The sequence below is a fragment of the Anneissia japonica genome, unplaced genomic scaffold (assembly GCF_011630105.1).
Source record: "Anneissia japonica isolate Jap-2015-1 unplaced genomic scaffold, ASM1163010v1 scaffold288058_len748972_cov163, whole genome shotgun sequence".
NCBI classification, from domain to species: domain Eukaryota; kingdom Metazoa; phylum Echinodermata; class Crinoidea; order Comatulida; family Comatulidae; genus Anneissia; species Anneissia japonica.
In genome coordinates this window covers 600,917-628,520 of record NW_022701645.1, presented here as the reverse complement: position 1 = coordinate 628,520, position 27,604 = coordinate 600,917, and the positions used below count along the sequence as shown (strand labels likewise).

The window sequence follows — 27,604 nt, the reverse complement described above, 5'->3', positions numbered from 1 at the left end:
GCGGCTTGGTGACGGAAAACCAACTCTTGGGTGACTTTTCCAGCTTGGCATTCAATGTTAATATTTACTTCCAAGGTGAGATTTCCAAACATCCTGAACACATCATTATGAAGGAATTAAAGTTTTATGTGGATTACGATTCCAATTCCTTGGGAAGATAAATGTAATGCGACACTATTTTGCTTAGGATGAATAAAAGGTAGTAGGACCCAGTTAGCACCATGGTAACATACACACAAATCCTATTTCTTCAGGTTGGTTTCTATAAAATAAAGCACAATATTGAAACACACAAAAAAAGCTTAAACAACAAATAATCTTGGGTTGAAGTTTTATTCAGAACTGCTCGTCATTCAACAGAAAGATGTTTACATAGAGGATGATATGTTTATGACATTTTGGACAAGTTTTTTATTAAAAAATTGTTTATTGAGGAGCAAATACACTTAATAGGGACATTTGATATATCACCTAGGATTGTACTATGATGTTCACAGACTTAAAGTTGGCAACCATACAAAAGAGATTAAGTATTTAATTGCCTTAACAGACAATACAATAACTTAGTGACCACTAGAGTATGGGAACACAGTCCTGTGCTTTATAATAAATGCAGTACAATAACCTGGGATATGTTTGCTTAAAGATCATATACATCTAGTGTATTAAGCAAATTATCTAGTCATAACTCAGTACCCAATGTTTTTGCATGGAAATATTTTTGACCGGGAATCACTGCACTATACAGTTTAAGTTTAAATGTTTAGTAATTGTGAAAGTATATCTTTTGTACTCCTCAAACATTACTTAAATAATGTTCACTTGCTCTCATAATGATAAAGAAGACCACATACAAATACTTAAGATTTAATGAACAGTCAGTAGAGAAAACATTCATTAATGAATGAATGACCAGAAGAGAAAATCAAGAATATTTTACATTCTTATTGCCTTGTAGTTCTTGCACTGAGGATTAATTATTAACAATGTTATGAGAAGGACCGATGAATGATACGAGGCTGCAGAATTCAACATCTTGAAATCAACTAAGGCGAAGATTTATAGGTCAGAAAAGCATTAAATACCAAGCTAGGCCTAAGTCCCGTTAGTATACTTTTGATAAGTTTGTTCCAAGAACTTATCCCCACATTGCTTCCCACAGGAGTTAATGTGTAACAAAGGTTGGATGTGGATCTACTGCATATTAGTTCTTAAGTGCATTCTTTAGAAATCGAAAGTCTACCAAACAAGACATATTGTAGCCATGTATTTTTAAATACAAGAACATTGATGTGAAAATAAAAATGCTAGCTACGTGATATATCCCACTGGCATTCTCCTTGTAACCTTCGCATATTCTTTCACAGTAAAATAAGCAATACTGTTCATTGGTTACTTTCTTTGTTAAATGTCCACACTGGGTTGAGAAGCAAAATGGGGGATCGGCAGGACCTAGGCCATGCTAATAAAAGATGCATCATGCGTTAGAATTAAATAACAGGACAAGCCTGAAAGTTGACTGTTTAAAAGACAACCATAAAGTAGTAGTAGCACACTAAACTACAAGAAGAATATCAACCGTTTTCACCAAGCATCAACTTCTGTAGTATTTACATGCTTAGCATGCAATTGACAACTTAGCAAGTTTGTACTTATTTTATAGGACAATGTGTTTTTAGATTATCACTTAGAGATGATTAACATTTTTCTTTTTGATTTGCTTAATTTTTGATGCTTTAGTGAAACGGGGTAATTACATTGTGATGTTTAATGTGTAGAAGTTATTGAAATAACAATGAGATCTTTGATGGCATAGGCCCAACAGCTTTGTACACATTTAACAGCAGAATGATCTATTATAGATTACATGGTTTTATTCATGCACAGTGCAAAGCAGGAAGATTTTAAATTCCAGACTGAAGAATGGCCACATTTCAGGTGTTTGGATGGTTGGCGTTTTGAGAAAATGGTAAGTATAAAAATACTTTTTAAAACCATGTAATCTAAGGATTTTAAATACTGTCTTAAGCCTCATCAAGCCACAGTTGCAACTCTACTTGATAATACTAAAGCAGTATTTATGACATTATCAAGGAGGTACTTAACACACACTATAGTACCTTCTTTATAACTTGTACTCTGGACAATCCAGCTTCCACAATCTAGTACAGCTGGCCTCAGACACAGGATGGACATGACTCACTATAGGTTCAAATTTGGTTCTTAAACAATGCCTATATATGGTAATATTAGTGTCACATGATCTGTCAAATATCTGATTCTAGCTGTGCTTCACAACAGCATAGCATTTCTAATCTAAACATTTTTTTAGATCAGAAATGCATGCTCTTCCAAAACATTAAATGCACTCTATATTAATATAAGTGGCTATTAGCTCATGGTATTAAAATCCCCAAAACAGGAAACAATATCGGTGGTATCTTTTATATAGTAATATATAACATAAGTAATATATAACATAAGCAATATAACACTGCATGATAGAATTAATTTTGTAGTTTTTCCTGTCTGGTTTTTGGTTTGTGTTATGTATGATGTTGCTATACTATAGAATAACCCCATGAGCCTTGGGTTATTCAAACACAATTACAGTATTGATGCATGTACAACACAACAAGAAGGATGCACTATAGACAGCGCTGTATCCACGGGATGTTACAATTTATGCGATACCTATTCAAATTATTTTTTATCAACTGGATATGGCATTCTGTTGTGTTGCAGACACCCTTAAAAGTACAGTATAAAGAATAAAATCAAAAATAAAAATACATTTGTGATGGAAGCTGTAATTTAAAATGTTTACCATATCAAGTTTCAGCTCTTAAATTCTACCATATTTTATGAATTGCCCTATATATGCAAATATAATTTCTGCAAAATTGTTGTAAAGATGTTAATGGCAAAAACAGCTGGAAGTTGTCTATTCCAAATATGAAGAGCTGTATTAATGTTTCAACTTATAAAAATAATTAATGTACGTACTAAAATAACTGTACAGATATGGTCTATTGAATTCAACCTGTTAACTGTACTGTGATAATTAAGGCAATTACCAAAAAACCTTATTTTTGATATGAAACATTTCAGCAATTAAAAGCAATCACCACAAACGCAAATAAAGTAATTTATTATACCGTAAAAAAAAACAATGCAATAAAAAAAAAATATTACCCAATACCTTTTTTAAATGCCATATGAATAATCAAATTAAAATAATTAAAACAATTATGGCAATTAATTACTTCGGTTATCCTAGAATACCAATTTTGTAACAGTTTTAATCTATTATCCAAAACTGACAAAAAGCACCATCAAAGAAGATCTTACATCAGTAACACTCATCGCCCCTTGCACACTTATTGCATTCAGAATAGATGGGACACACACCACACATAACACTTCTATACACAATACAAATAAACAGCTAAACACACACATACTGTACACATACACCACCTCTCTATCATATTTCTCACATACTGCAGATCCTCTCAAGAAATGAATAATAATTTTACATTTAGAAAACAAGTAAAAATAAAGAAATCTGTAAGATCTCAATGAAAAGATGGAACTGGAAATTCCAGGTGGCTTTCACTTTGAATAATAAAATTCTCAGATGAATTAGAGCAAAATGTCTCTTAGCATTAACAACACGTTCAGATCTACGCTCTGCGCATTAGATCACATCAAATCTCCATGACAAAGGAAGTATGTTTATAGTATTTTTCAGTATTTGTACTCTTATAGCGAACCTGGCATCCAAAATCAGTGGATACATATATTAGAACTTAGAAACACAACTGTTATTTCTTCTTGTCTTCAGCTTCAAAATGCTATTACTGTATTTACTGTCTGTAAACATTTACTAAAATAGCACTACATTTATTTTGATGAAACAGAATTGACCAGTGTTTTGCAGTAGGGGAAGCAGTTGGTGTAGAACATCTCCTGTCTTTATCACTTTTGTTTCAATAATGTAGAATTTCAAAATAACATTTTTGGATATCCTGCTTTTTAAAATTTCTGTCCAGCAGTACTGAAAGCATTAAACAAAGCAACACATGCCCTCTTGTACGACCCACTCTAATGCAACACCGGCTTATTATTCTCCTTTTATGATCCAATCAAATGCAAACAACATGCTCACGACTTCTTGTATATTCCCATTCAAAAGCAAATCTATTTTTGAATTTGACATCTCTCATTCATTTCTGGAAAACAATATTTTTCTTTTACTTGTTGGAAGTCCATATCTTCCGGTTAAGATTGGCAAACAGTCTTATTAACAGCAATGTAATACTTTTTTGATAAAACCGCCGATCTTGTCGCACATTTGTTTTGCACTCAATAGAGGTCTTAGCGCAACAATATAAACATAACCTCTTCTGTAAAACTTTGTAAGGCACTCTTTTACGAGTTTGTACCTTGAGGTGGAGCATTCCAGTAGAACATGTCGAAACCCCAAAGCATGCTCATATATTTTCAAAAACTCAAATTTCTTGTAGACTGTAAAGAACTTGGTGGTGTATCTCAAGGTTTTATGGCTTCTTGAGGTTTAAATGACAGCTGGAAAAACACATTAATGTTTAGTATGCATCATAAAGTTGAAAGTTTGAGGTACACTCTCAGGCATTCTCAACAAACCTCTGCTCAGGGAACACCAAATACTGGCTTTATTATTCACAACTGTCTTTTTTCAGTGTCTGCAAGTTCTTTTCTTAGGAAAATTGTATATGTAACTTGCAAATGTTTATTTTCATACGATGATACAATTTTTCGTATTTTTAGCGTAATGTGTTATTTTATAACCTGCAATTCCAGCTTTTCAATGAGTGGTTAACCTCCAACCACAGATAACAATTTCACCTGCTTTTTTTTGTTATGATTTTTGTCACCAATTGCTCACCTTTTCTTATAAAAAATACAGCCATCTAGGCAGCTGGTCATCTGTGGCTGGAAGATGTAACTGCAGCATCAAACATCCTGGTTCACTCCATCACAAAATAAAACTATGTAAACTTAAATTTCTCTCATACATCATCATACACACATACCTTTCCTGAATTGCATATTATGATTTTATGGTAAAACAGAAGTATAGAGAAGAAACGCACCGTGTTAGTTACAGCAATAGGCTAGACAACAAAAGAATCTTATAAACATTGGCCTTTGTCCAATCATACTTCTTACATACACAATGCACATCTGTTTTTTTTTTCTGATTAAATCAGCAGCTAAAATAATTATTAATTAAAGGACACATGAATTTCATTCCAATAAAATACATGTCCATGAAAAAGAAAAAAAAAACATGAACCAACACTCTAAGTACAATGCTCTCTCGGGGAAAAAACAAACAGTTTTGCTTCAAAGTAAAGATTCACTATAAATGAAATTAACAACTTAAAATTAAAATTTACAGTTAACTTTTTAACAATTTCAAACCATAGTACTTATTCAATTTGTATTTTCCTCCAACAGGAGGAATATACATGGACAAATAAAGTTATTCCTTTTGTCATCATTGATGCCAGTAGGAATTAAACAGTTCTCATTCTCATTGAATGCCCACCCCTTATACTTTCCCACCCTGTACCCAAATCCTACCCAATTTGGAATGTACGTAACTGTAGCAACTCTGCCCAAACTACGGTACCACTCAAAGGCATCATTGCACGGTAAACAAGTAGTAAATGAAGACAGTGAAACTCTTCTAGCAGGATGTGTTACTCAACTGTTTACTTGGTCGTCGCGTTGGTTGTATTGCAGTCTTCTTCAGGGTCTTTCTCCATCTGGTACTCTGCGACATACAGACTCTTATCAACCTCATGTGGAATAGGCTTGATCTCTGTTCCAAGCTCTTTCTCAATTTGGTACAGATTGTAACGGTCATCATATGTGATGAGGTTGATGGCTAGACCCAGGTGACCAAATCGACCAGAGCGGCCAATACGATGCAAGTAAGTTTCGGACATCTTGGGGAAGTCAAAATTGATAACTACATTCACAGACTGGATGTCTATACCACGTGTAAACAAGTCTGTAACAAAGTTCAAAATTGAAAAAAAAACTTAGAAATTATTCGAGTTAGGCAAAGTCGAAATAGGACAAGTTTAACTGTATTAAATATTTTATTTTATAATAACTCAATATGAGGAGAAAATACTGAAGTGAATAAACATCTTTTATCTTTTCTTTTATCCTATGGGTAAGAGAATAAGTCACTTAGGGTTCATTAAATAAAAAAAAAGTCATTTTAGGAGTACAAAACACTTTTTTTGCCAACTATCCCCCTCCAAAAGTATAATAAAATGGGAATGTAGATCATTTTTTGTTTTTTATTTTTTATTTATTTATTTTTTTTTTATTCATAAAAGGGTACAAACTTTGTTGAAAATGTTCTATAAAGAACAAAACATAGAATCAATTATGGCCTTGCGTCTGTCATTTTTCGTAGTCACCATACTCATAATCTATAATGTTATTGCTCAAATAATAAAAAGAAATAGATGTGTGGCTTAGTTATTAAGATGGTTGCATTTCAATGTAGGCCAAGTTAAAATCCTGTGACATCTCTCCAGATTTTAAAAACTTTTTTGTACTCTTTGTTTTTGCTCTTGTAATTGATCTATTTCTTTTTGTCTTTCTTGATTATGTGTTTTGCCATGTTTGTGTATCCAAGGGAATCAAATTTCAATTTTTCATGTGGTATTATTGACAATTAAATTACATTGAACATAACAAGATAATGTTTTCACAATAAAAAAACATCTCCCCACTTGACAAAAATATTTCTTTTATGTGTTGCCAAGTTAGAGTATGAATGACAGTTTAATGTATGCCACCTTTGACACTGGACTTCAAATGGGACAACAGAAGTGCAGAAACACTGGTAGCAAATCAAAGACATTTGGAACAAGTTCGGATTGTTACCATTACTCATGTACATATTTAGAAGTGAACAAACTTTTCTATTCATAAACCATATCAATAGTTTTTTGTATCTATTTTGTTTACTTACCGGTACAAACCAGATTTCTGCAGGCTCCTTTACGGAAATCATGAAAGACTCTATTTCTGTCCTCTTGTCGCATTTTAGCATGTATGTAGAAACATGAGTATCCCAACTCTGTAATCTTTTTGGCAAGAAGCTCCACACGCTTGGTGGAGTTGCAGAATATTATGGACTGGTTAATTTGTAACTGAAATATATGGAAATATGTAATAAATAATGTGCTTCATTAATATTTTACATGCTATTTCAAATGACTTGCACATGAAACACTAAACAATGGTTTTTAAGATACATGTGGGTCAGTGGTATGACATTGGGATTCCATATCAGAGTGCAAGTATGACCACTTGTTTAGTCCCTGGGAAAAGCACTTTATGTGCATTGTTTATTTGCACACAAGTTCAGTGGGTACCTGATAGTGAAGTAGACCATGAACCTGCAAATCACTGCAATACTTGTGGAATAATCACACGGGAATACAGTAAATTGTACACTGTGAATTATTTTGGAGTGACAAAACCTTACTAAGCTCTCAGAAATTTCTTGAAAGGGTAACTGGTAGATTTGAATTCTGATTAGTAGAATTAAAGTTATGGGAAAACTCAGTGCAGAGTATACAGAGTACAGTAAAACCTAGAATTTTAGCACCATAGGCTTACTCTCAAGGAGAAGCAGCATACAGTATTTGGATTTGAAGCACATTCTTTAGTTGCAAAACTAGCCTTAAAATGAAGCCCATCTCAAAATAAAGCCCATGGGCATCTTTTTAAGATAACATAAAACATCTTTTCAAGATAGTACAGTACATACACTGTACATAATTAAAAAAAACCCAAAATGAATTAAAAAATAGCTTGGTTTACACAGTAGTTTAGGTGATTTAATGCCAGTTAATACCTCCATGATACAGATTGATGTTAGTGGCCTTATTTATTGTTTTAAGGTACAAATTCCCAAAATTTACAGCATTCATTTTCAAAAGAAGCCCCCGCCCTTACTTTGTAAAAGTAGCCATAATAAGAAGCCCATCTCAAAAAGAGACCCATCCAAAGTTTGCAAAAAATAGAGTACAAAACCAGCAATTCAAGGTTTTATAGTATATGATCCAATAATCGCGGAAAGGAGAAAAACAAATTTTGTGTTGGCCACGTTTTGAGAAAATTCCCAAAAATGGGTAGGCCGGTAGGAAAACATTTTTTTTTTTTTTTACAACCAAATATGTGTTTATGCCTAAAAAGTAAAAAATTCACAAATAATACAACAATTTTGGATTCGCATCACGTACATCATAATGTACCATCCAGCAAAATAGGCTAGCCTTGGCCACGTAAAAAAAATCTAAAATGGCGACCCTTAATTTTGTAAAATTTGGGTCAGTTGGGCGTGGCCAACACCATAATTTTTTTCCCCCTTGGCCTAATATGAACACATGCTCTAAAAGTGCTTCCATTTACAACACCTCTAAATAGCTCAAAATTCGTATTTATTTGTTAAAAATATATTCTTAAAGTAACAATCATTCCTTAAGAATTGAGGAAACAAATCTGAGGTCAAGGGCAACTTTTTAATGAAATAGAAATGTAAGCATGTTAGATTGTGGATAACTTTGGTATCAAGTTGTCCAAATACTATACATGATAAATCAATGTATGCCACCTTTGACACTGAACTACAGATAGAAAAACTGTAAGTGCAGAAACACTGGTGGCAAATTCAATAGCTTTAACAGCTTACTTTAACCATGTGTGAGTGAATGTTTAGAATTATAATTTAAGGCCTGCCATCCGAAAACCAGCGTACTGTTGCTAAATGTTAAATCGAGTAATAAACATAAGAATATATACATAAGTATTGTATACTTTAGTACAGAGAAAGTGCAATATTTTCCTCATAACTTTGCCAATTGTATTACAATTCTAGTAAATGGTCATTTTATAGCTTATATGCGAGATGAATATATGAAAAAAACTGATGAATAATATTGTTTTCTCACTTACTCTTGAAAACAGGGTGTTCAAGCAGTGGACTTTTTGGCGCTCTTCCACAAATGCGTAATACTGTGTAATGCCCTTCAACGTCAGTTCTTCCATTAGGTTGATCTCATAAGGTTTCGTCAAATAATTCTCCTGTTAGGAAAAAAAAAATATTTTGTTCTAAATTGTCATAATTATAATATTTATTTGGCATTAACAATACATTGTATACATTTTCCAGGAAAGAAAATAGGCAATTAGCATGAACAAAAAAAAAATTGCCCTCTCTCTTTCCTTGAGCAAAGAAATGGCCTTTTACAATTGGCATTGGTTGCAAAAAAAAAAGTATGTTAAATGTTCAAAAGCAAATACTGTAATTATGCAAATAAACGGCCAGGGGCATTTATTATTGAGCAGGGTTTTCTTGAGGGGCGTTTATTCAAGGGATGCATTTATTTGTTTTGGTGTAAATGGATACATATCCAATATACTCAAATGCCTCTTACTTTCACTGTAAATGTGAACTACAACACATAATTATGGTCAAAATAAGTTATTACCAGATCATGAAGACTTGGCGATCCCAACCAGGTTAGAAAAAGTGTAATTGTACTGGAGTAAAACATTAATACAGTTAAGATTGATGTTGCTTCCATTAGTTTTGATTAGTCATTTACTGGGGTGATGAAAAAAATAAATAAATGCCTGGGGTGCTTATTCAAGGGAGACGTTCATTCTAAATGAGGCTCCGGAGGGGAATTTATTTGAGGGGGTGGTGTATATTCGAAGCGGGGCGTTCATTCGAATACATACGGTACTTTATTGTGATTAATTATATAACTCACCATAAAGTGCTTGACTGTCAGTGGAAAAGTTGCTGAATACAACATGACTTGTCTGTCCTTGGGAAGGAAGCTGATAATGTCATCGAGCATATTGTGGAAGTCTTGAGAAAGAAGTTTGTCTGCCTATTATCAATTAATAAAACACCATCAATTAACACTGGCTGTACAATGTCATAACAAATTGGAGCATTTCAATGATTGATTAAACATAATCTAGTGTATATGTTACCTCATCTAACACCAGAACACCGCACTTGTCCATCTTAGCAATGTTCTTGCGCATTAAATCTAAAATACGTCCTGGCGTTGCTATCACCATTTGAACTATTGGAAGAAAAAGTATTGGTTGTTAAAAACATCATTTGTATTACCAGTACATTTCCCTCGATTACGGTACATAATCATTAAAATGTCAACATGAAAAGCAAGAAATTCTTTAGAAATTTAAGACCATTATTCACATTTTACAATCATAAGGTGTTCATCAGTTATAGTGTGGGGTGTCGTAGAGACACAAAAATTATTCTATTATAATCTCCTCACTGCTTTGCTGCCCTCTATAACAACTTTTGTAAATGACCTTTCTAATGAAAGGATTACAGTAACTTTCAGAATTTTTGCCATGTTTTGCAAACACAAATATTTGGACAATGCTTTACCAGGTTCTTCTAGTCTCATGATATCGTGTCGAAGGTTTGTTCCGCCAGTAGTAACCATTACTTTATGTCCCATGTGTTTTGAAAGCATTTTACAAATTTGACTGGTCTGAAGTGCCAGTTCTCGTGTAGGCACCAATACCATAGCTTGAATCTCATTCTTTGATGCATCTGCCATCTCAATTATTGGGATACAGTATGCGCCTGTTTTTCCTGTGCCATTCTTTGCTCTGGCAATTATGTCGCGTCCTGACAAGGCAACAGGTATGCTAGCTTCTTGGATAGGCGATGGTTTTTCCCAACCCATCTCAAATATGCCCATCAATAAATCGCGTTTCAAACAGTAGTCTTCAAATTCATTGCCTTTTGTTTTTGTCACATCCTGTTGGAAGAACACATTTAAAAGAAATCTTTATACATACAGTAATATGGTTGAAAATTTATATTTCACAGTATTAAGTAAAGCTCTACCCATACTATCAAGTTCAATGCACCAAACACTGTGGTTTGCCTATTAACGGAGTGTGATATGACATCTTCATACAAATTATTGCCAAATTTACACTATAAATAAACATTTAAATGTCTTACCGATGTCTTAAATCGTGTGTCTTTAGGTGGAAGTACTAACTTCTTTTTCCAATCTCCTTCCCTGAAAATGATAAAATACAATGTTATCATTTATTGTTTATTATTGCAATTGAATTACATTTTGTTCTCATATTATATACATTTAATGAAGATCAAATCTTTTTATAATTATTGTGAAGGCAATTAGAGCAATCTTCAAAAAGTTGAGCATTGTCAACAGTTCTTTTCTACCAACAATATATTTTCCTTTTTTTCTTTTTTGAATTTGGAAAGAAAAAAAAAACTTATTTAAAGTTTTAAACTTACTTATTTAATTATCTAAACTAATGTCAACTCCAATGTTAACTTACGGGGTAATAACTTTTCCAAAAATTACTTACGAATTTCCCTGCTTTATGCTCTCAGCAGCCGGCATACTGTTATTGGGCTTTAACTGGGAAGGTTTCCCCTGTGCAGCCTTGGTGTGGTTGGTTTGTGGTTTTCTCTGTGCTAGGTCATCCATCTGGGTGCTTGCCATATTTACGTCACCAGATGCACACAGCTCTACACAAAACTCCCTGAGGTTTTTACTGTTTTGGAGCTTGACTTAGGTTGCTACAAAATGTTGATGTTCTTTGGCAAATGTACAAATATACAATACATATATATATATCTTATCTTATAAAACAATTTATGTACAGGCTTATAAACAAAAATGCTTCCTCATGAAGTCCATAAATATAGAATGTGAAAAGCTTCCAACAGCCTGATGTCTGTAAGTTGCACATTCAATAAGTTCAAATTGAATAATTCACTCTTGTCGCTCTTGAAAACCACCAATTTATGATGAAAATTGAATGCTGAATTACAAGTAGAATATACTTCAGATAATCGAACCAGTTAATTGTTCTGAAAAAAAAAAAGTATGAGTAAGAAGACATTTAATTTATTGAATTACAAAAAAACATGTGTGAATTCTAAATGCACACCATCAATCATTTAAACATACTGTATTGTAAATGCTTCTTAAAAACATGTTCAGGGGTGTAAATAGAGGTTTTGGCACTCGGGCTGAAATGGAAATGGCTCCCCTTTGTAACTACTTCTGGATAGGCTGAGGATACGAGGTGTACAGTACAGTAGGACGATTTCAGCTGTGAAAATATTAAAGGATAGGCCTATAGTATATTTTAACAAGCAAAGAAAATACAATACACTGTAAATTCCAAGAATTTCTGAAAGTTAAAACATCGCGTCTGATCTGATGCGCAGCTGAAACAGATGGAATTCATAGCCAAACAGTTCCTACAACACACAGCCTAGCCCAACTAGAAAGGGAACGAGTCACCTCACCCCATAGCAAACTCATCCTTTGAAACAATCTCACCCCCAACAAACTCACACCCTGACAAACTGACCCCTTATTCTACACTGTCGCCCAATAACAAACTTGCCTCCATGACTTTCTAGTTCTGTAGAACTAAAGTCAGTAACATGTGGAAGCAATTGATAATTTTTATATTGATAAAGTGTTTTTTCTTATATTGTTTCAGCAGGGAGATGTAGTAGTGTTTCAGTATAACAATAATGGTGATTAGAACTAGGGTGAGTCGCTAATTTTCGACATAGGACTAAAAACAACATAATTTTTGGACAATAGCATTACAGGAATCTAATTTTAACAGAATGCATATGTGGCAAAGACAAGCCAAACCAGTCACTCGTCGCAAATCGTGTTTCAGAGAAAATGGCCAAATCATGCTGGAAAGTCAAATTTTTGAAAATCTATTTTATTGCACTAAACTAACCTTTATATACCTACACATCGTACTATGCTGTTATTGTCCCAATGTGCAATGTTAAAACAACATTTTTAAGGATTTGATGATAGTTTCTGCATGAGAAATGCCTGAAATCATAAACTTTGAATGCTGATTTCTCATATATAATACTTTTAACAGCTGTGTGTTTAAATGCTTGTAACTTCATAAGGAAATGTCCGATTTGAATGATTTTTTTTTATCATTTTATAGCTATTAATTTACTCTCTAACACTGTATTAATAACTCAAAATTGATTTTTGCGACGAGTGACTGGTTTGGCTTATCTTTGCCACATATATATGTAACTCATACCTTCCAACTACAAATTCATAAAATTAAATTGCATCCTGCCTGTAAAATGTAATCATCCTTTTGCCAATTTTCCGCTAGTTTTCGACACCCCCTCGGAGGCCTTAGCCAATTTTCAACTGTTAGTTTTCGACAGTCGGTGCTATTTTCGCAATTTTCATCTCTTGGAAATACAAATTTATTCATCTAACAATAATAACAGGAATGTTAAATAATAGTTAATTTGAAACTATTTCACTGTAAACTATCCTTTTACTATAATGAAAGTATACAAAATTAGACCAATTTGTGATCGCATGTCCTACAAAAAGTAGCGAAAAATGGCTACTTCGCCATCTTGGTTTTAGGACGCCATCTATAATTTCATAGTAATTAACGATAGGATGTCGAATAACCCTCAACCTTTGCTCTGTGACCTAACCTCTCTTTTTCTTATTTGCTACTGTAAGCCACGTGACAGCGGCCATGTTTCAATCTCAACGTTTTTAGAATTAAATTTTCTATCGAATAAATGTTGGGATGGATTTTTCCATTCTAAGGTAATTAATTTTACGCCGTGGCTACAGATACGGTACCGTATCGGAACTTCCGATTGCTAAAGGTACGGTAAATGATATTACGTCATGATTAGCCAATAGAAATGACATATCACAATGTTTGGGTTAAAAGTCTACCATAGAGAATGGTCTACTTAGGCCTAGGGCACAGGGAGAATGCCTGCCTAGGGGCCGATGCTTATTATAGGCGTACTACTAGGCTAGGCGCGCCTAGTACTGTAGTGCTACTACTAGGGGCCTAGCCTAAGCCTATAGAATAGTAGGCACTAGTTATTATTGCTGATTGAAATAGCCAACCAGGCAACATGGCGATTGTAATTATCAGTGAGAGTAAACATAATTTGTAGTAGTAGTATAATAGAATAGGCCTACAGGGAATTAGTATGCACAGTAGTAGCTGGGGCCCGGTAGCTAGTAAGGCCTAGGCCTGGCTTCTACTACATTAAAATAGTTTACTCAGTCGCTAACGGTCGAAAATTAGCGAATTAACCTAGCCTAGGCCAGCCTAGTAGTACAGGACAGTAGAGCAGATGATTGATTGTAAATAAGAAGGGGCAAGTTTGCTAGGTGGCGAGTTGACTGCAAATCCCTAGCTAGAAGTAGTAGGGCTTCCTCGTAGGCCGCAAAAATTATATACCATATGATAATCATATCTAGTTAGCCTCTCATCTAGTATAGGCCTAGTAGACTAGGCTACAGGAGGCCTACCTCAGGGGGTACCTAGCCTACTGTGTAGGCCTAGCTCGCTAGGCCTAGTCTAGGCCCTAGACTTATTTAATATATATTACAAGCTAGCTAGTCTAGCCTAGGCCCCAGACCATATCAAATACACAGGTCTAATATATTGAATAATTTACCTCAACAGTCAATATGTTATTCCTAGTTCTAATATGTCAGTGTAAGAAAAGAATTTTACAGCGAGAACATTTCGAAATCTACCGATTTTTTTCCTAAGTGGCATTCACACTGCGTAATAGTAATACACAGCTCAGACAAAAGCCATACACTGTACATTACAGTATTCTAGACAAGAATAGTGAACTAATAAACTGCAATAAAGTACAAAGAATATCAAGACTTAATTGATTATTCATAAGTATATATTCTTAACATATAAAATAATCATTATTTGCACTTACGAAGATTGAAAACGATACCGATCTCTAAAATTTCTCTTGCAAAATACACTTCTATTCAGTATGAAATTCAAAATGGCTGGCGTGTAGGCATTCCGATTATATATCATTGTTATAAAATAATTTGTATAATATATAATTACAATGTTTTGTATAAATGTGTATAAAAATAATTTTGTACCTATTTATATATAATTAGTAATAATGTATTGTAAAAATATTTTTAGTAAAGTTATTAATATGGTCACAAGAAAATAATTTCTGCATCTACAACTTGCAGAAATCCTTTTTCATCAAGAATAATAATGGTGGACGCAGAAACACGAAAAACTCTGAGTAATATTCCTTTGCTGAAAACTCGAGCTGGGCCTCGTGATAGTGAATTATGGCCAACTCGTCTAAAAGAAGAATATCAGTCTCTTATAAAGGTTATTTTAATTTGTTTTTCTTTAATATAATGATTACGATGTTTTTGTTTTGTAAGTCAGTCAGAGTAGCAGCTGGTGAAAATGACAATGCCGCATCACACTGATTCTTCTGTGATGAAGAAGTCCAAATACACAGCAATACTCGTTCTAGTTTAGCTTTCTACTTGCAAACGTAGATACCTAGCTAAATTGATATATCTAATAAAATATAGCTGTAGACCAAGTGTTGGACTCTGTTTGTTAATAAGGATTACCAACCTGTCCTGGGGACAGCTGTAGAAGTATGATACTTAGCCTACCTTTTTAACGTTATGGCCTACTTGAGTGATTTATAAGGAAGCAATGAGCTGGGCCTATATATAATAGGCCCCGATTTTTACCTTTACTTAGGCCCCCTAAGTGATTTAAGGAAGCAATGAGCTATATAGCTCGTAATAAGTGCCTCCTCTTCTTTTGTTTGTGTGAATGTTCTGGTAACGAATGTGCGGTACCCTCCTGGGCCTAGCATGGCACGTTGTTCAGTTTTTTTATTTCTGAAAGCTTAGATAGGGAAAGGAACTAAATGTTATTAAAATTTGTTTTTCAGTATGTACAGAACAACAAGGAGGCTGACAATGACTGGTTTAGGTTGGAATCAAACAAAGATGGTACACGGTGGTTTGGAAAGTGCTGGTACATACACGAACTACTGAAATACGAATTTGATGTAGAGTTTGATGTAAGAACCAAAAATATGAAAATTCAGTACAATTAGACCACTTCTCAGTATTTATGTTAAGCAGCTGGGTTGTTGTGTGAATGGGAAAGTAGTTGTTGCTAACATTATTTGCCTAAAGATGTTCTGATTGGACATCTTAATTGGACCTTGATTGGCCATGATTTGGACGTGATTCAACATACTGATTTGACGTTCTGAGTGGATGTGATTTATCTTAAGATCAAGATGCTTAATACCAGTTTAGGCCTGCACAATATATCGGCATTTGGCTCCTAAACAGCATTTTGCAAACTTCAAGATAATGGTTATGGAGAAGAGAGGTGATATTTTCTGGGGAAACACTAGAAAGGCCACATTGGCCGTGACAGTAGCATTCCCCGCCCCCCACTTTTTATCATTTTTATTTTTATACGATGGATAAGATTGTTTATACGATTGTTGTAAGCGTGTCTTTTCTTTAGGTCCATAATGTGTAATGTATTAAAAAGATACTAAGTGATAGGACATAGGGACTATGATTAATGTGGTGCTGTATTAACAATTGTGTTTTTGTCAATAATTGATATTGTCATTTTTTATGTTAACATTGTTTACAGATGCCAGTGACCTATCCAAGCACATCACCTGAAATTGCACTTCCAGAGCTCGATGGGAAGACAGCTAAGATGTATCGTGGTGGCAAGATCTGTCTGACAGACCACTTCAAACCACTTTGGGCTAAGAACGTTCCTAAGTTTGGTATTGCACACGCTATGGCACTTGGGGTAAGTAAGTTTCTGTAGATCTGATTTAGAGATAAACTATAAACTGTTTTCACTGTGGTTTCTAAGGTATAAATTAAGTAGTGCACCCTCAATTCCATTCCGCCGCACTGTTGAGTACACAAACGCACTGTCACACGGAAGTAAACCATGTTGAGCGATAACAGAAAAAATCTGTAAAAATATGTCACAGAATACAGCCATTAGAAATGAATTTTTAGAGGTTTCGACGAAAAAAATTATGAATATTTATTAGATGACGTACCGGCACCTGTTTATCACGCAAAATCGACTGGAGCTTGAAAAGATGTGGGAGAAAATGTAATCCAGAGTTTTCCCCCCAAAACTCTGTTTTTGGGCATTTTTAGGTTAAAAAGGTAGGCAGCCCATTTATTATAAAATTTTGCTGTTAAATGTAATTCCCCAAATATTTTGATACTAGTGTGATCCTTAATCATCATAAAAACCATCAATGTTGTAATTATCAAAGTTTCCACGCTGATTTTTTAATGATGCAACGTTGGAGCCTAAATTCTGTATCTTCAACAGGGCATGTGTTTCGCTAGCCTACGTATGCACCATAGAACGTACAGGGTATAGGCCCTATAAGTTTAATTGGTACCTGGAATTACATACGATCTTGCTTTATTCATTTTTTAATAACAAGATTATTATTATTATTATTATTATTATTATTATTATTATTATTATTATTATTATCATTATTTTTATTATTATTATTAATTAATTATTATCATATATTATTTATTATATATAGGCCTATATTATATTTTATTATATAAATTATTTATTATTATTATTATTATTATTTTTATTATTACTATTATTATTATTAAGATTGTTAACAGGAGTATCCTGAGTAAAGAAGTAGAAGTAATTAGTGCCAAGGATATATAGGCCTAGATAGGCATGGCAACCTTTGTTCAATCAAACCAATTATTTTAACTATAACGTTATTTGTTTCTTTCATATGAAAGATGAAGGTACTGAGTTAAGACTCTGTTGGAGGTTAACACTAGGTTTCTTTACAGCACTATTGCTTATGATACTGATATGTAGTGGACTAAGCAATGTATTGAAGTAAGTAACCAATCATAATACTGTATAGTTGATGAAAATAGTGTGGATAGTCATTATGATAACAATATATAATGCTAGTGATATTATGTTGTAATGCTGATAATTATAATGTTAATAACATTGATACTGATATTGTGATATCTATTATAATAATAATAGCAATAATATTTTATTTATACAGTACATGCACCTATACACTATTATTTTTTTTTAAAGAACTAGTCAAATTTTGCTCAGGCTTAATGTTCATATTTTTTGACTGATTTCTTATTTTGTTCTTATTTTTACACACTTTTCAAACATAGAAAATTATTATTTTAAATCCACCATGCCCGGCAAAATTTCACTGAAAAAAGATTTTTTTTAGAAAAAATGCATATACATTACTCTGTTTATTATAAACAATAGAAAAATATTGGCATAAATTTTAGTTTCAAGCGAAAGAATAAAAAAAAAGATAAATACACACTATTTCTCATAGGAGATTACCATTTTCTTGACGAATTCTTCGTTACTAGGCAAATTCAGAAGTTGTAGATCACATCCACTGGAATGCGCTCGCTTTTATGCATACTTTATACAGTCAAGAAAGTGCGCCCTCTCTAATGAAATTGGTTTTTGTACTTAGCATCTCGCATACTGCGATTGATCAAGTAGGCCTGAGACATGTTTGTTTAATTTTCAAAATCTCAGTCAGAAACATTTTTTAAACAGATTTTAAATAATTCCTATGAAATATTATATTTCACAAGTGTCAATACTAGCAACGAAAAATATCATGTCGGCCGTTTTTATGTGTGATAACAGAACCTAAATCGAGATACGACTAGGCTTAGCCTAGCAGTGTTGGATAGGCTAATGTTTTCGGTGCCTACTATGTTTCTTCGCAGACCTATCACAAAATCAAACATGAAAAATCCATCCGCATTTATTTTTTGTGTGGAACACAAAAAAAATCAAATTTTAGTCTTATCTTACAATTTTTTTCATGTTTGGGATTTTCTAAATTCAGTTGAATTAGCAATTTTGTATTACATTAATAAATCTTTATAACATATATAAAAATCAGATTTTTCTTAACAACTGAAATCTTGCCGGGAATGGGGCTTTATGTAGCAGGCCGCCTACATTTCTGTACTGTATTACAGGCTACTCTATTACAGTGAAATGCAAATAAGATACAGATAGGATTTGTTGGTTTTATATTTTGCCTTAGCATCAATTTGTTTTTATTTTTAGGCATATTCAGCCACAGTGTTTTATAAAATGTGTTCTTGTAAAATAAAAAAGTGTATTTTGAAAAGAACTCACAGAGGGAAATTAAATTAAATAAACTATTAAAATCCAATAATCCATAAATTTTGTCAATAATTTTTAGTAAAAGTATTTGATAGCTCTTTCCCAGACACGCAACATTTAATATAGTAATGTCAACATTATTGTTATTGGTGGTTAAACTTTATTATGATTTTCTTTTTCCAAATTCATTAATAGTCATGTACAAATTGTATTCCAGCATTCTGTAAAGTGCTATGAGACTAATTTATTGTTTATTGGTGCTATATAAATATAAATTATTATTATTTTATTATTATTATTGTTATTGTTATTATTATCATTATCATTATTATTATTATTATTATCATCATCATTAAGCTCATTATCATCATCATCATCATTACAGTGTGTATTCCAGCATTCTGTAAAGTGCTATGAGACTAATTTATTGTTTATTGGTGCTATATAAATATAAATTATTATTATTTTATTATTATTATTATTATTATTATTATTATTATTATTATTATCATTATCATTATCATTATTATTATTATCATCATCATTAAGCTCATTATCATCATCATCATTACAGTGTGTACACATTAAATATTCAATCTCTGTGAAGAGTTTTGTTGTGTGGATAGATAAATACCACTGTATTTTCAGAAATAAAATTTAGCTTACAAAATCATTTTGTTCTTTCAGGGTTACCTCACTGTACATATCCGCATCACTTATGAAAAAGGATAAGCAGTGGAAGGTTTAATCATGCAACTGTTCTACTTCCCACTTTGATTGTGGAAGGCACTATATAAATACAAGACCATTACCATTATGATTTCAGCTGCTTCTATTATTCAATGGAGTAGCACACATTTTTAATTTAGATTTTTCTGGTCTTGGCCCATTTATTTTTTCAAATAAAATTTCAAGATATTTTGATTTGTTGAGTCATGGAAATAGTTAATGGATAGTTTAATGGATTGTCATGCATGCAAGAATTTCTATAGAATTGTTCTCTACTTTAGATAACTTGACAGTAATTTTTCCTTTTCATCGCTTACTATATAATGGTAACTAAAACTTAAATTTTAAAAAATCTACATATACTTTTATTCTTCATTTTAAAGCATTTTACCATTGTCTCATCATTGCTTTGACAAAATTCCATACATGTTTAGGAAATGACAAAATATCATGGTATTACCTTTATATTGGGAGTCTAATTAAACTTTGGGTCTAATAATTATTATTAATGTAAGGGATTAGTAGTTTTAGCACTTCCATTTTTATATCAGTCATGTATTCTGATTTTGAAGTTATCATTTCCAAATGGCATTTTAAAAATGTTTTAAATACTGTATCTTAAAATATCGGTGACTTTCATTTTTAATACAGCATTGATAATAAAGTACCATAGATAATAAAGCACCATTGTGAACGAATGATACCTATACATTGCATTTTTCTTTGGTTTGAACTAGGCTTGCGCCTGGGACTCCGATAAAATTATTGTTTTTTCAAAACTAAAACATGTATATGCAAAATTATAATAACTTTCGAAATACACAGGTTAAAGTCAAGTATACTTAAAGTTGAAAATGGCTTTAAAAAAATCAGAGATGCTAAAAAAGAAAAAAAATATACTACCATAGTAATAATAAATATAGGCCTACAGTACATGGCCTAGCTAACTTACCAACGCGGCACACGCTCTCCCGCAATAGTATATTTCTACGCAGTACACGCTTGGAGAACTTGCCGAATATAGGCCTATATTTAATCTATTTTTAAAGTAAAACCAGCCGGGAAGCCTTGATAAAATCAAGTTAGAATTAACAAAGCACAATTGAGTATTCTTATTCTGTTTCGTACATATCCGTAATATTTGCCTTATTAACACAAATATCAACAACGTATGGTGCTTTTGACTTGTTTACGTGTACTTTCGAAAAGTACACGTTAATAAACGTTTTTTCGCCTAGGAAAAAACAATTAAAAGTCATTTTTAAAATTTTTTGTTGGTTATCACAGTGCATCATTTTATTTATATACATATTCTAATGATTTTAAATAACATTCGGATTGCCAGCCTAATGTATATTTTAAGTAAACACTGTCGCCATACAACGTGCTTATATAAGCCGGCAGCCCTAAAAAAACAAATTCGATCTGCTAACAATAAGTTTAAGTGAAAATTGAGGGCGCGCTCATTCTTAACAATGTAATGCATTAGCAGAAACCACAGTGTTTTCAGACGTGTTTCTGCTGAATAACGCCAAAAACACGTTTTTTTTTAAAGGTTAAACTCCTTCGGAACGCATTTCTAGTGAAAAAGTGCAACTAATAAAATCATGGTAACGCGCGCGAGCATTGGCAGGTGGGCGGAGCTTATAATGACGATCACCACCCTTACTTCCTGCAAGCTGCGCATGCTACGAAAGAAATAAACAACACACCGCGAAAGTATGAACAAATTATGGTAAAGCATGAAGCATGTCATCCTGTCGGCTTAATTTTGTTTTTCGCACCGAATTTCCCGCAGACGAGTGATCAAACCAACAAGAGGTCAATTTGGTTCACTGACGGGTCATGACTAACACAGCATTGCGTTGCAGCTGAAAAGTGTACGAATGCGTGTTAAAACACATGTTTTTAGAACTCATTCCTAACCGTGTTTTTCTTTTTTGGCCCGTTTCTGTTGGGAAGAAAACATGTGTTTTTAAATAACCGTTTAAAAACACATGTTTTTTTGCTCAGCAGGAACAGGCCCATAATTCATTTTTTGAAGTTTTTGTGAATAAATTGAAATTTGAATTTGCTCTGTGGAGAAAATCTGGAAGACCCTTATAGATTTATTGAATACAGTAAATTGGTAATTGAAAGTGATGAAATGATATGTCAATTTATAAATGAAACACAATTCAAAACTCAATTCAATTCAGTTTGTTTCATAATTTACAGATGTTTTATTAGTAGAAAATCAATAAGTTGGTTACCATTCAATTTAATTCCTTTCTTTTAAACACAATATTATAATTGTAAGTGTCGGCTTAATCCGTCTGCTTTGATTTTGTATATTCAGCTCAATTAACAGTCAATTGTTTGTTTTCTTACAGCTTGGTCCATGGCTGGCTGTAGAGATTCCTGATCTGATTGAGAAAGGCATTATATCATATAAGGAAATAATGTGTGTGTGTGTATGTATTTCGGTATCTTTGTTGAAACAGTAAAAAACAAGAGCAGTTCTTGGCAGCCATTGGGTAATTATTAGGGATTGAATTTACAAATGCAATGCTATAAATATATACTTTAAATGTTAAGGAAAGAACACTGCCACTGGGGGTTTATTAGGATGGATGCAACTGACTTTAACACTCTTTGCACATGCGTATAGAGGAATAGCACTAGTTCTCAGCATACTGCAAATTAAGGTGCTAAATATGATTCGTCCTCAGCTTAAGACCGTATCTCTGTACACAGTACATTAAAGAGATATACTCTAAAACGTCTTGTGGTAATAATATAATAAGAATAATAATAATAATAATAATAGAAAATTTTTTATAGTGCAAATTATAAAACAATGTTAAAATCAAATGTACTTATGACTGAAAGTTATGATGTTTCCTTAAAAATTAATCTTTTGATGTTACCTTTAAAAGTGGATAACGTCGAAAATCTGTTAAGATGTAATTGTAGGGAGTTCCAGAGAGTAGTAGCTGCAAAAGTGAAAGATTTGTTGCCTATAGTTTTAAAATTGGTTGAGGGAATAGGTAAAAGGGAATAGGTAAAAGGCATTGGTGAGACGATCCAAAGGAATGGAAGGTATAAATTTTGAACCTAATGCATTTGCGAGTGTTAAAAATAGTTTTACTGTCTGAGCAACTACCTACAGAGCTGTTGTCATGCTTGAGGACCTCCAGATCTAGCCACATTTTGTCAAACTAGTGACCCAGGGAGGGACTTTCACAGACCAAGGAACACCCACCTCAGCCCCACCATGTGTGGGGCTGAGGTATGAAAATTTATTGGACCACTATTTGGACCATGCTAAGCCATAAAACTCACTCTATGTGAGAAATTTTATTCCGGGTCTCGGGCCGAGACTCTAGTCGTCCCCTTGGTTCGGGACCCCCGGACACTTTGTCGGCAATTTTCTGGAGCTACTGCTGTTCTAGAAGTTAAGTTGCTTTAGTTAAGAAATTATAAACTCATGGAGTTATTACTTGGTTATTATTTCCATGGTAAGCCCTAGCTAGTAGTAGGAGGCACTCGGCATTGTTGGTGTTGTTCAGTGACAGTAACGAAGGTGTTGCATTGTGTAGTGAAATCAGTGATATAGAATGCTCACTGTATAAACCTTTATAAATACATTTTAAAGATCATTATGAAGTTTTTGTAATATATGGTAAACTGTTTACTGGAAGAATCAAAGGAATAAAAAGAGCAAATTTATACAAATGTGTGTACAAATGTATTTATATCTTTTTAATTCCATGTAGTTTGTTAAATTTCAACTATTTAAGTCAACCACTGTCTGCTCACGGTATACATGCACCTTTGCTAATTTATTTTGAAATTGGCGCATTAAGAATGTTTTTTTGATAATATACAAACTTTGAGCCTATATAATGAAAATATTGTTGGCGGGTTATTTTTTTCTTGCTCATCTCTTTAATCGTGTGTAGTATTGATTTTTTTCGCCGTAGGTGTTACTACTAAACTGCTACTAAATCTAGGTGCCTCTACCCCATTAAATCCGCCACTGCTAAAACATTTTTTATCCAACGTATTCATAATCACGAAAAATGGGCATAAAAAACCAGATCACATCCTAAAAACAAATGTATGCATCCTCGCCTCAGCACTCACTAAGACAAACACTGAGTCAGGTGCAGACTCGATGGCGATTTAATGTCATGCCCAGGGAAGGGCGTAGATCTGTTTTGAAAGGTGGAGGGGTGGGGACATTTCGTGAGTTGATACCGACCTCAGACCCACCATGGTTAGTGCTGAAATGATCAAATTTGAGGAAATAGTACTTCTGATTCAAGAAATTTTAGTAGGCCTAAAATTTATCATCATCACATCACCAGTAGGCCCTATATTTATTCAAAATGAAGTGCCAACACATTTCTCATGATCTTTCATCAGTGATTTTCGGCAACCATAGAGATCTAATTATGTGTGATGTACCATAGAAAATAAAGCTTAAAAACATTGTCTTTGAGTTGAGTATGTACTTTACATAGGCTACTTTAAAGCCGTGATTTCACCATCACCTCACCCCCACCATGGTCGGGCTATTTGAGAACATAGTACCTCGAAATGGCCGGAAATGACAGACTTTTATATAGTAAAATTCATCATCATCACGTTACCATTATATAGTCAAAATGAAGCGCCAACAAATTTCTCATGATATTTTATCAGGGATCTACTTGATATCCAGGACAACTTAGGCCAAACTATAGCTTACTAAGCTTTAACTATACTATAGTAATTATGATCAACAAATAACAAGTTTCTTTTTCGCCTTTAGCACAATTTTCTTCACGACTTTTTAATATTATTATCTGTTATCATTATCATCATCGTCATTATTATTATTATTATTATTATTATTATTATTATTATTATTATTATTATTATTATTATTATAAACAAAACTTTATAAAAGCTTGCAAAAGGATAAAAACCAAACTGAACCACACTGCACACAATATCACATTTCTGTATCTTAAAAAGACTTGGCCTGAGATTTATGGATTTCAGATTTTGATTGATCCCAGGAAAGAATTTGTATGGCTAGCAAGAACAACTTTAAAATGTTAACACGTGTACAAATGGGGGAGCCGCGGCTCCCACGGCTTCCCCTGGATACGTCCCTGTCTTGCCTTAGGTATCCAGGCCCGTACGCAGGGGGGAGTGCGACGGGAGCGTACGCACCAACCCCCACCCAAAATTACAAAAGGTCCACATTTCCCGGCGTAGAAAATTCAAGACACACTCTCATACTCCAGAAATCCATCCACCAAAAATGCTTGACCAGTTAGAGCAGTTTCCTACTAGGACTGCCTCTAATTTGTCGTACAAGCAAGGCCTTCTAACTGCTTTTTGAGTAATTTTAGAGTTTTTCCTTGCCGTTGCGTGTCAAATAACTCGCCGCGTAAAACTCATCTTCTCTCTCTATAGTTTCACTATCTTTATTCCCGTTTAAGTTTGCGAGTGCCATTTCCGGCCATCTAGAGGTACCCCCCCCCCCTTTATTTCGAATTCCTGAATCCGCCACGGCCCCTATCTGGCCCGGAAGAGTGTGAACGTATTCACTTAAAACCATCAAAGTGATTTATTGCTTTCCCTACCCTGTTCCCAATCAGATTAGTATCTCGATTTTTTATATTATAATTAATGAAATTTCCACGGTGTTTTTAATTAGATTGATTTAATTTTGTATAGATCAGGTTCCTTGATATATCAAAGTTGATATTCATCGTTAGGCCTTCAACATTTTTGATAGACTCAGAACATTTGAAAATAAGAACACTGAATAGTGTTTGCTCTCAAAACCAGTGGCGGATTGTTTTTAGCCCCCCCCCCCCAACATTTTTGGGCCACTTCCCACAGGTTCGCACCTACCCAATAGAAATACTGCGTACGGGCCTGGTATCTGCAATCGAACTGATGAATTAGCTAAATCATCTATCCAGAGTTCAGTCAGTCACAGTTGACCCAACTTCTCGCATGTGTTGCCACACGGCAACACAAACATTGACATTGTAGCCACTACTGAATATTTAAAAAAAATAAGAGGATCACATTCATTAGGTTCCAGGATTGAAAAGAAAACAATTTGGATATTTTTAATGGGGAAAATTGTAATGCTTAGCCTACTCATACAATAGTTATTCATTAAAGCTTCACAAATAAAATGAAAGTACAGTAAATAATTGTAAGCCTGCGTTCAGGCCCGTAGGCAGTTTCTTCCAAAGGGGGATTCTCTGGGTGTGGAATTCAGAGGCGAACCGGTGGGGTCAGCGAAACCCCCAAAGCAAGAGGATTTTTGTGTTCTACGGGTCTAAATAAAAGCAGTTATGTTTGGAAAAGGTGTGCAGCAAACCATTCCGTCTGAATCTTGTGGGTCTGAAGTTGGGTTGGGTCTGCAGTGCAATAGTTGGGTTGGAGGACTTATTTGGGAAATTTGAAGAGGGGGGTTCGCCAAAAAAGAGGGGGTTTGCTAGAAAAGGCGTTACCGTATACAAAATAAAAGTAAATATAAGTCTTAATAAGCAATCCAAGATGACTGGCACAACACTGAAATATACCAATAACTGTGCGACATGGCCATCCTTTAACCTTGATCTCTCAAAACGCATCAGTTAAGTTAATTGAACTATTGAGTCACACGACGACCAGATGTAGACCTACCCTTAAAAGGGACTCAAATTTCATTAGTGAGCAAATTAGACTCTCGGCACATAATTATAAGGACGGTAATTTATTTCCGATCTATATTTATAATTATTTGCATATTCTATAAAGTACTTTTTTTTTAGTACTTCAAATTTGCTCAAGTACCGGTACGGTACCAAGAAGACTCTTGCGTATGGCGATAGGCGTTAAGCATCATTTTCAATTTCATGTAATATAATCCAAACAATTCAAATATTTATAAACTTTAAATAATTTATTTTATTAGCTCAATAAACTGTTCTCTAAATCCAAATTGGTAATCCCTGCAACAATAAGTGCAGATAATTTAAACCAAATGTATATTTGTTCTCTTCCAATTCAATAAATTGATTATCTGCAGCAAATGTTTGATTTATACATTATGTTGCTCTCATTTTAATTTCTATAATTAACACAGATAGGTAATTTTAAATGAAAGTTAAATAAAAGTCAAATTTGCGTGTGACTCAATGTTCATTCTAGAATACAGCAGGCTTATATACACTGATCAACGTCTATCCTGCTCTCCAATTTGAACATTATATGTAACTCAAATACGGTCGATGTAACAAACCACTATATTTATCACAAATATTTGGTATATTAATTTCCTGGTTCTGGTTGGTAAAGCCGGCTTGGACTCCAAATGTGTAGGAGTAAAAGAGGAGGGGTAGTAGAGTCGAATGATAGAGTTGATGTGTTAGTATAAATTAAATTTAAAAACTGTCATTGTTTCCGTACAAGTATTGAAGTGGCCATCTTTCAGGAACGTTGAGCTTATTTCATATTATTAATAAGATGAGTTGCACACGGTAGGCCTACTATTGCCTATTGTGCTTATATGCATATTGGCGTGATGTATACTGTACAAAAATAGTGACATAAGGTTAATGTATTTCGCAGTTTACTATTGTAACTTTCCCAGGGGCTTTATTAATTTGCGCATGTGCGG

The 27,604-nt window shown here is 33.6% G+C and overlaps 2 protein-coding genes across 4 annotated transcripts; one reads left to right on the top strand and one right to left on the bottom strand.

The window, feature by feature from the left end:
• Nucleotides 1-314: 314 nt before the first annotated feature.
• On the bottom strand, nucleotides 315-14,998 carry LOC117103670 (ATP-dependent RNA helicase cgh-1-like). 3 transcript variants are annotated; one of them, XM_033244267.1, is made up of 10 exons: nucleotides 14,912-14,946; nucleotides 13,219-13,401; nucleotides 11,485-11,992; nucleotides 11,105-11,165; nucleotides 10,517-10,895; nucleotides 10,087-10,181; nucleotides 9,858-9,980; nucleotides 9,037-9,165; nucleotides 7,046-7,226; nucleotides 315-6,064 (listed from the first exon to the last, which is right to left on the bottom strand). In XM_033244267.1, the coding sequence occupies exons 3-10, from the start codon at nucleotides 11,619-11,621 to the stop codon at nucleotides 5,763-5,765; spliced, it is 1,407 nt and encodes a 468-aa protein (XP_033100158.1). In that variant the 5' UTR covers nucleotides 11,622-11,992; nucleotides 13,219-13,401; nucleotides 14,912-14,946; the 3' UTR covers nucleotides 315-5,762. The 3 variants fall into 3 exon arrangements, with proteins under 3 accessions (XP_033100158.1, XP_033100157.1, XP_033100159.1); XM_033244266.1 differs by lacking the exon at nucleotides 13,219-13,401 and having other exon boundaries at nucleotides 14,912-14,998; XM_033244268.1 differs by lacking the exons at nucleotides 13,219-13,401; nucleotides 14,912-14,946 and adding an exon at nucleotides 14,630-14,763.
• Nucleotides 14,978-23,661, top strand: LOC117103672 (ubiquitin-fold modifier-conjugating enzyme 1). The gene is made up of 5 exons (XM_033244269.1): nucleotides 14,978-14,994; nucleotides 15,189-15,336; nucleotides 15,923-16,054; nucleotides 16,651-16,818; nucleotides 22,317-23,661. The coding sequence occupies exons 1-5, from the start codon at nucleotides 14,984-14,986 to the stop codon at nucleotides 22,428-22,430; spliced, it is 573 nt and encodes a 190-aa protein (XP_033100160.1). The 5' UTR covers nucleotides 14,978-14,983; the 3' UTR covers nucleotides 22,431-23,661.
• The last annotated feature ends 3,943 nt before the right edge of the window (nucleotides 23,662-27,604 follow it).

Coding starts and splice junctions, on each gene's coding strand:
- LOC117103672 (XM_033244269.1), top strand. Junction 15,337..15,922: donor AATATCAGTCTCTTATAAAG/GTTATTTTAATT, acceptor TTTGTTTTTCAG/TATGTACAGAACAACAAGGA. Junction 16,819..22,316: donor CACACGCTATGGCACTTGGG/GTAAGTAAGTTT, acceptor GTTTTCTTACAG/CTTGGTCCATGGCTGGCTGT.
- LOC117103670 (XM_033244266.1), bottom strand. CDS start 11,621: ATGGCAAGCACCCAGATGGATGACCTAGCACAGAGAAAACCACAAACC. Junction 11,166..11,484: donor AGCATAAAGCAGGGAAATTC/GTAAGTAATTTT, acceptor TATCATTTTCAG/GGAAGGAGATTGGAAAAAGA. Junction 9,166..9,857: donor TGACAGTCAAGCACTTTATG/GTGAGTTATATA, acceptor TTTTCCTAACAG/GAGAATTATTTGACGAAACC.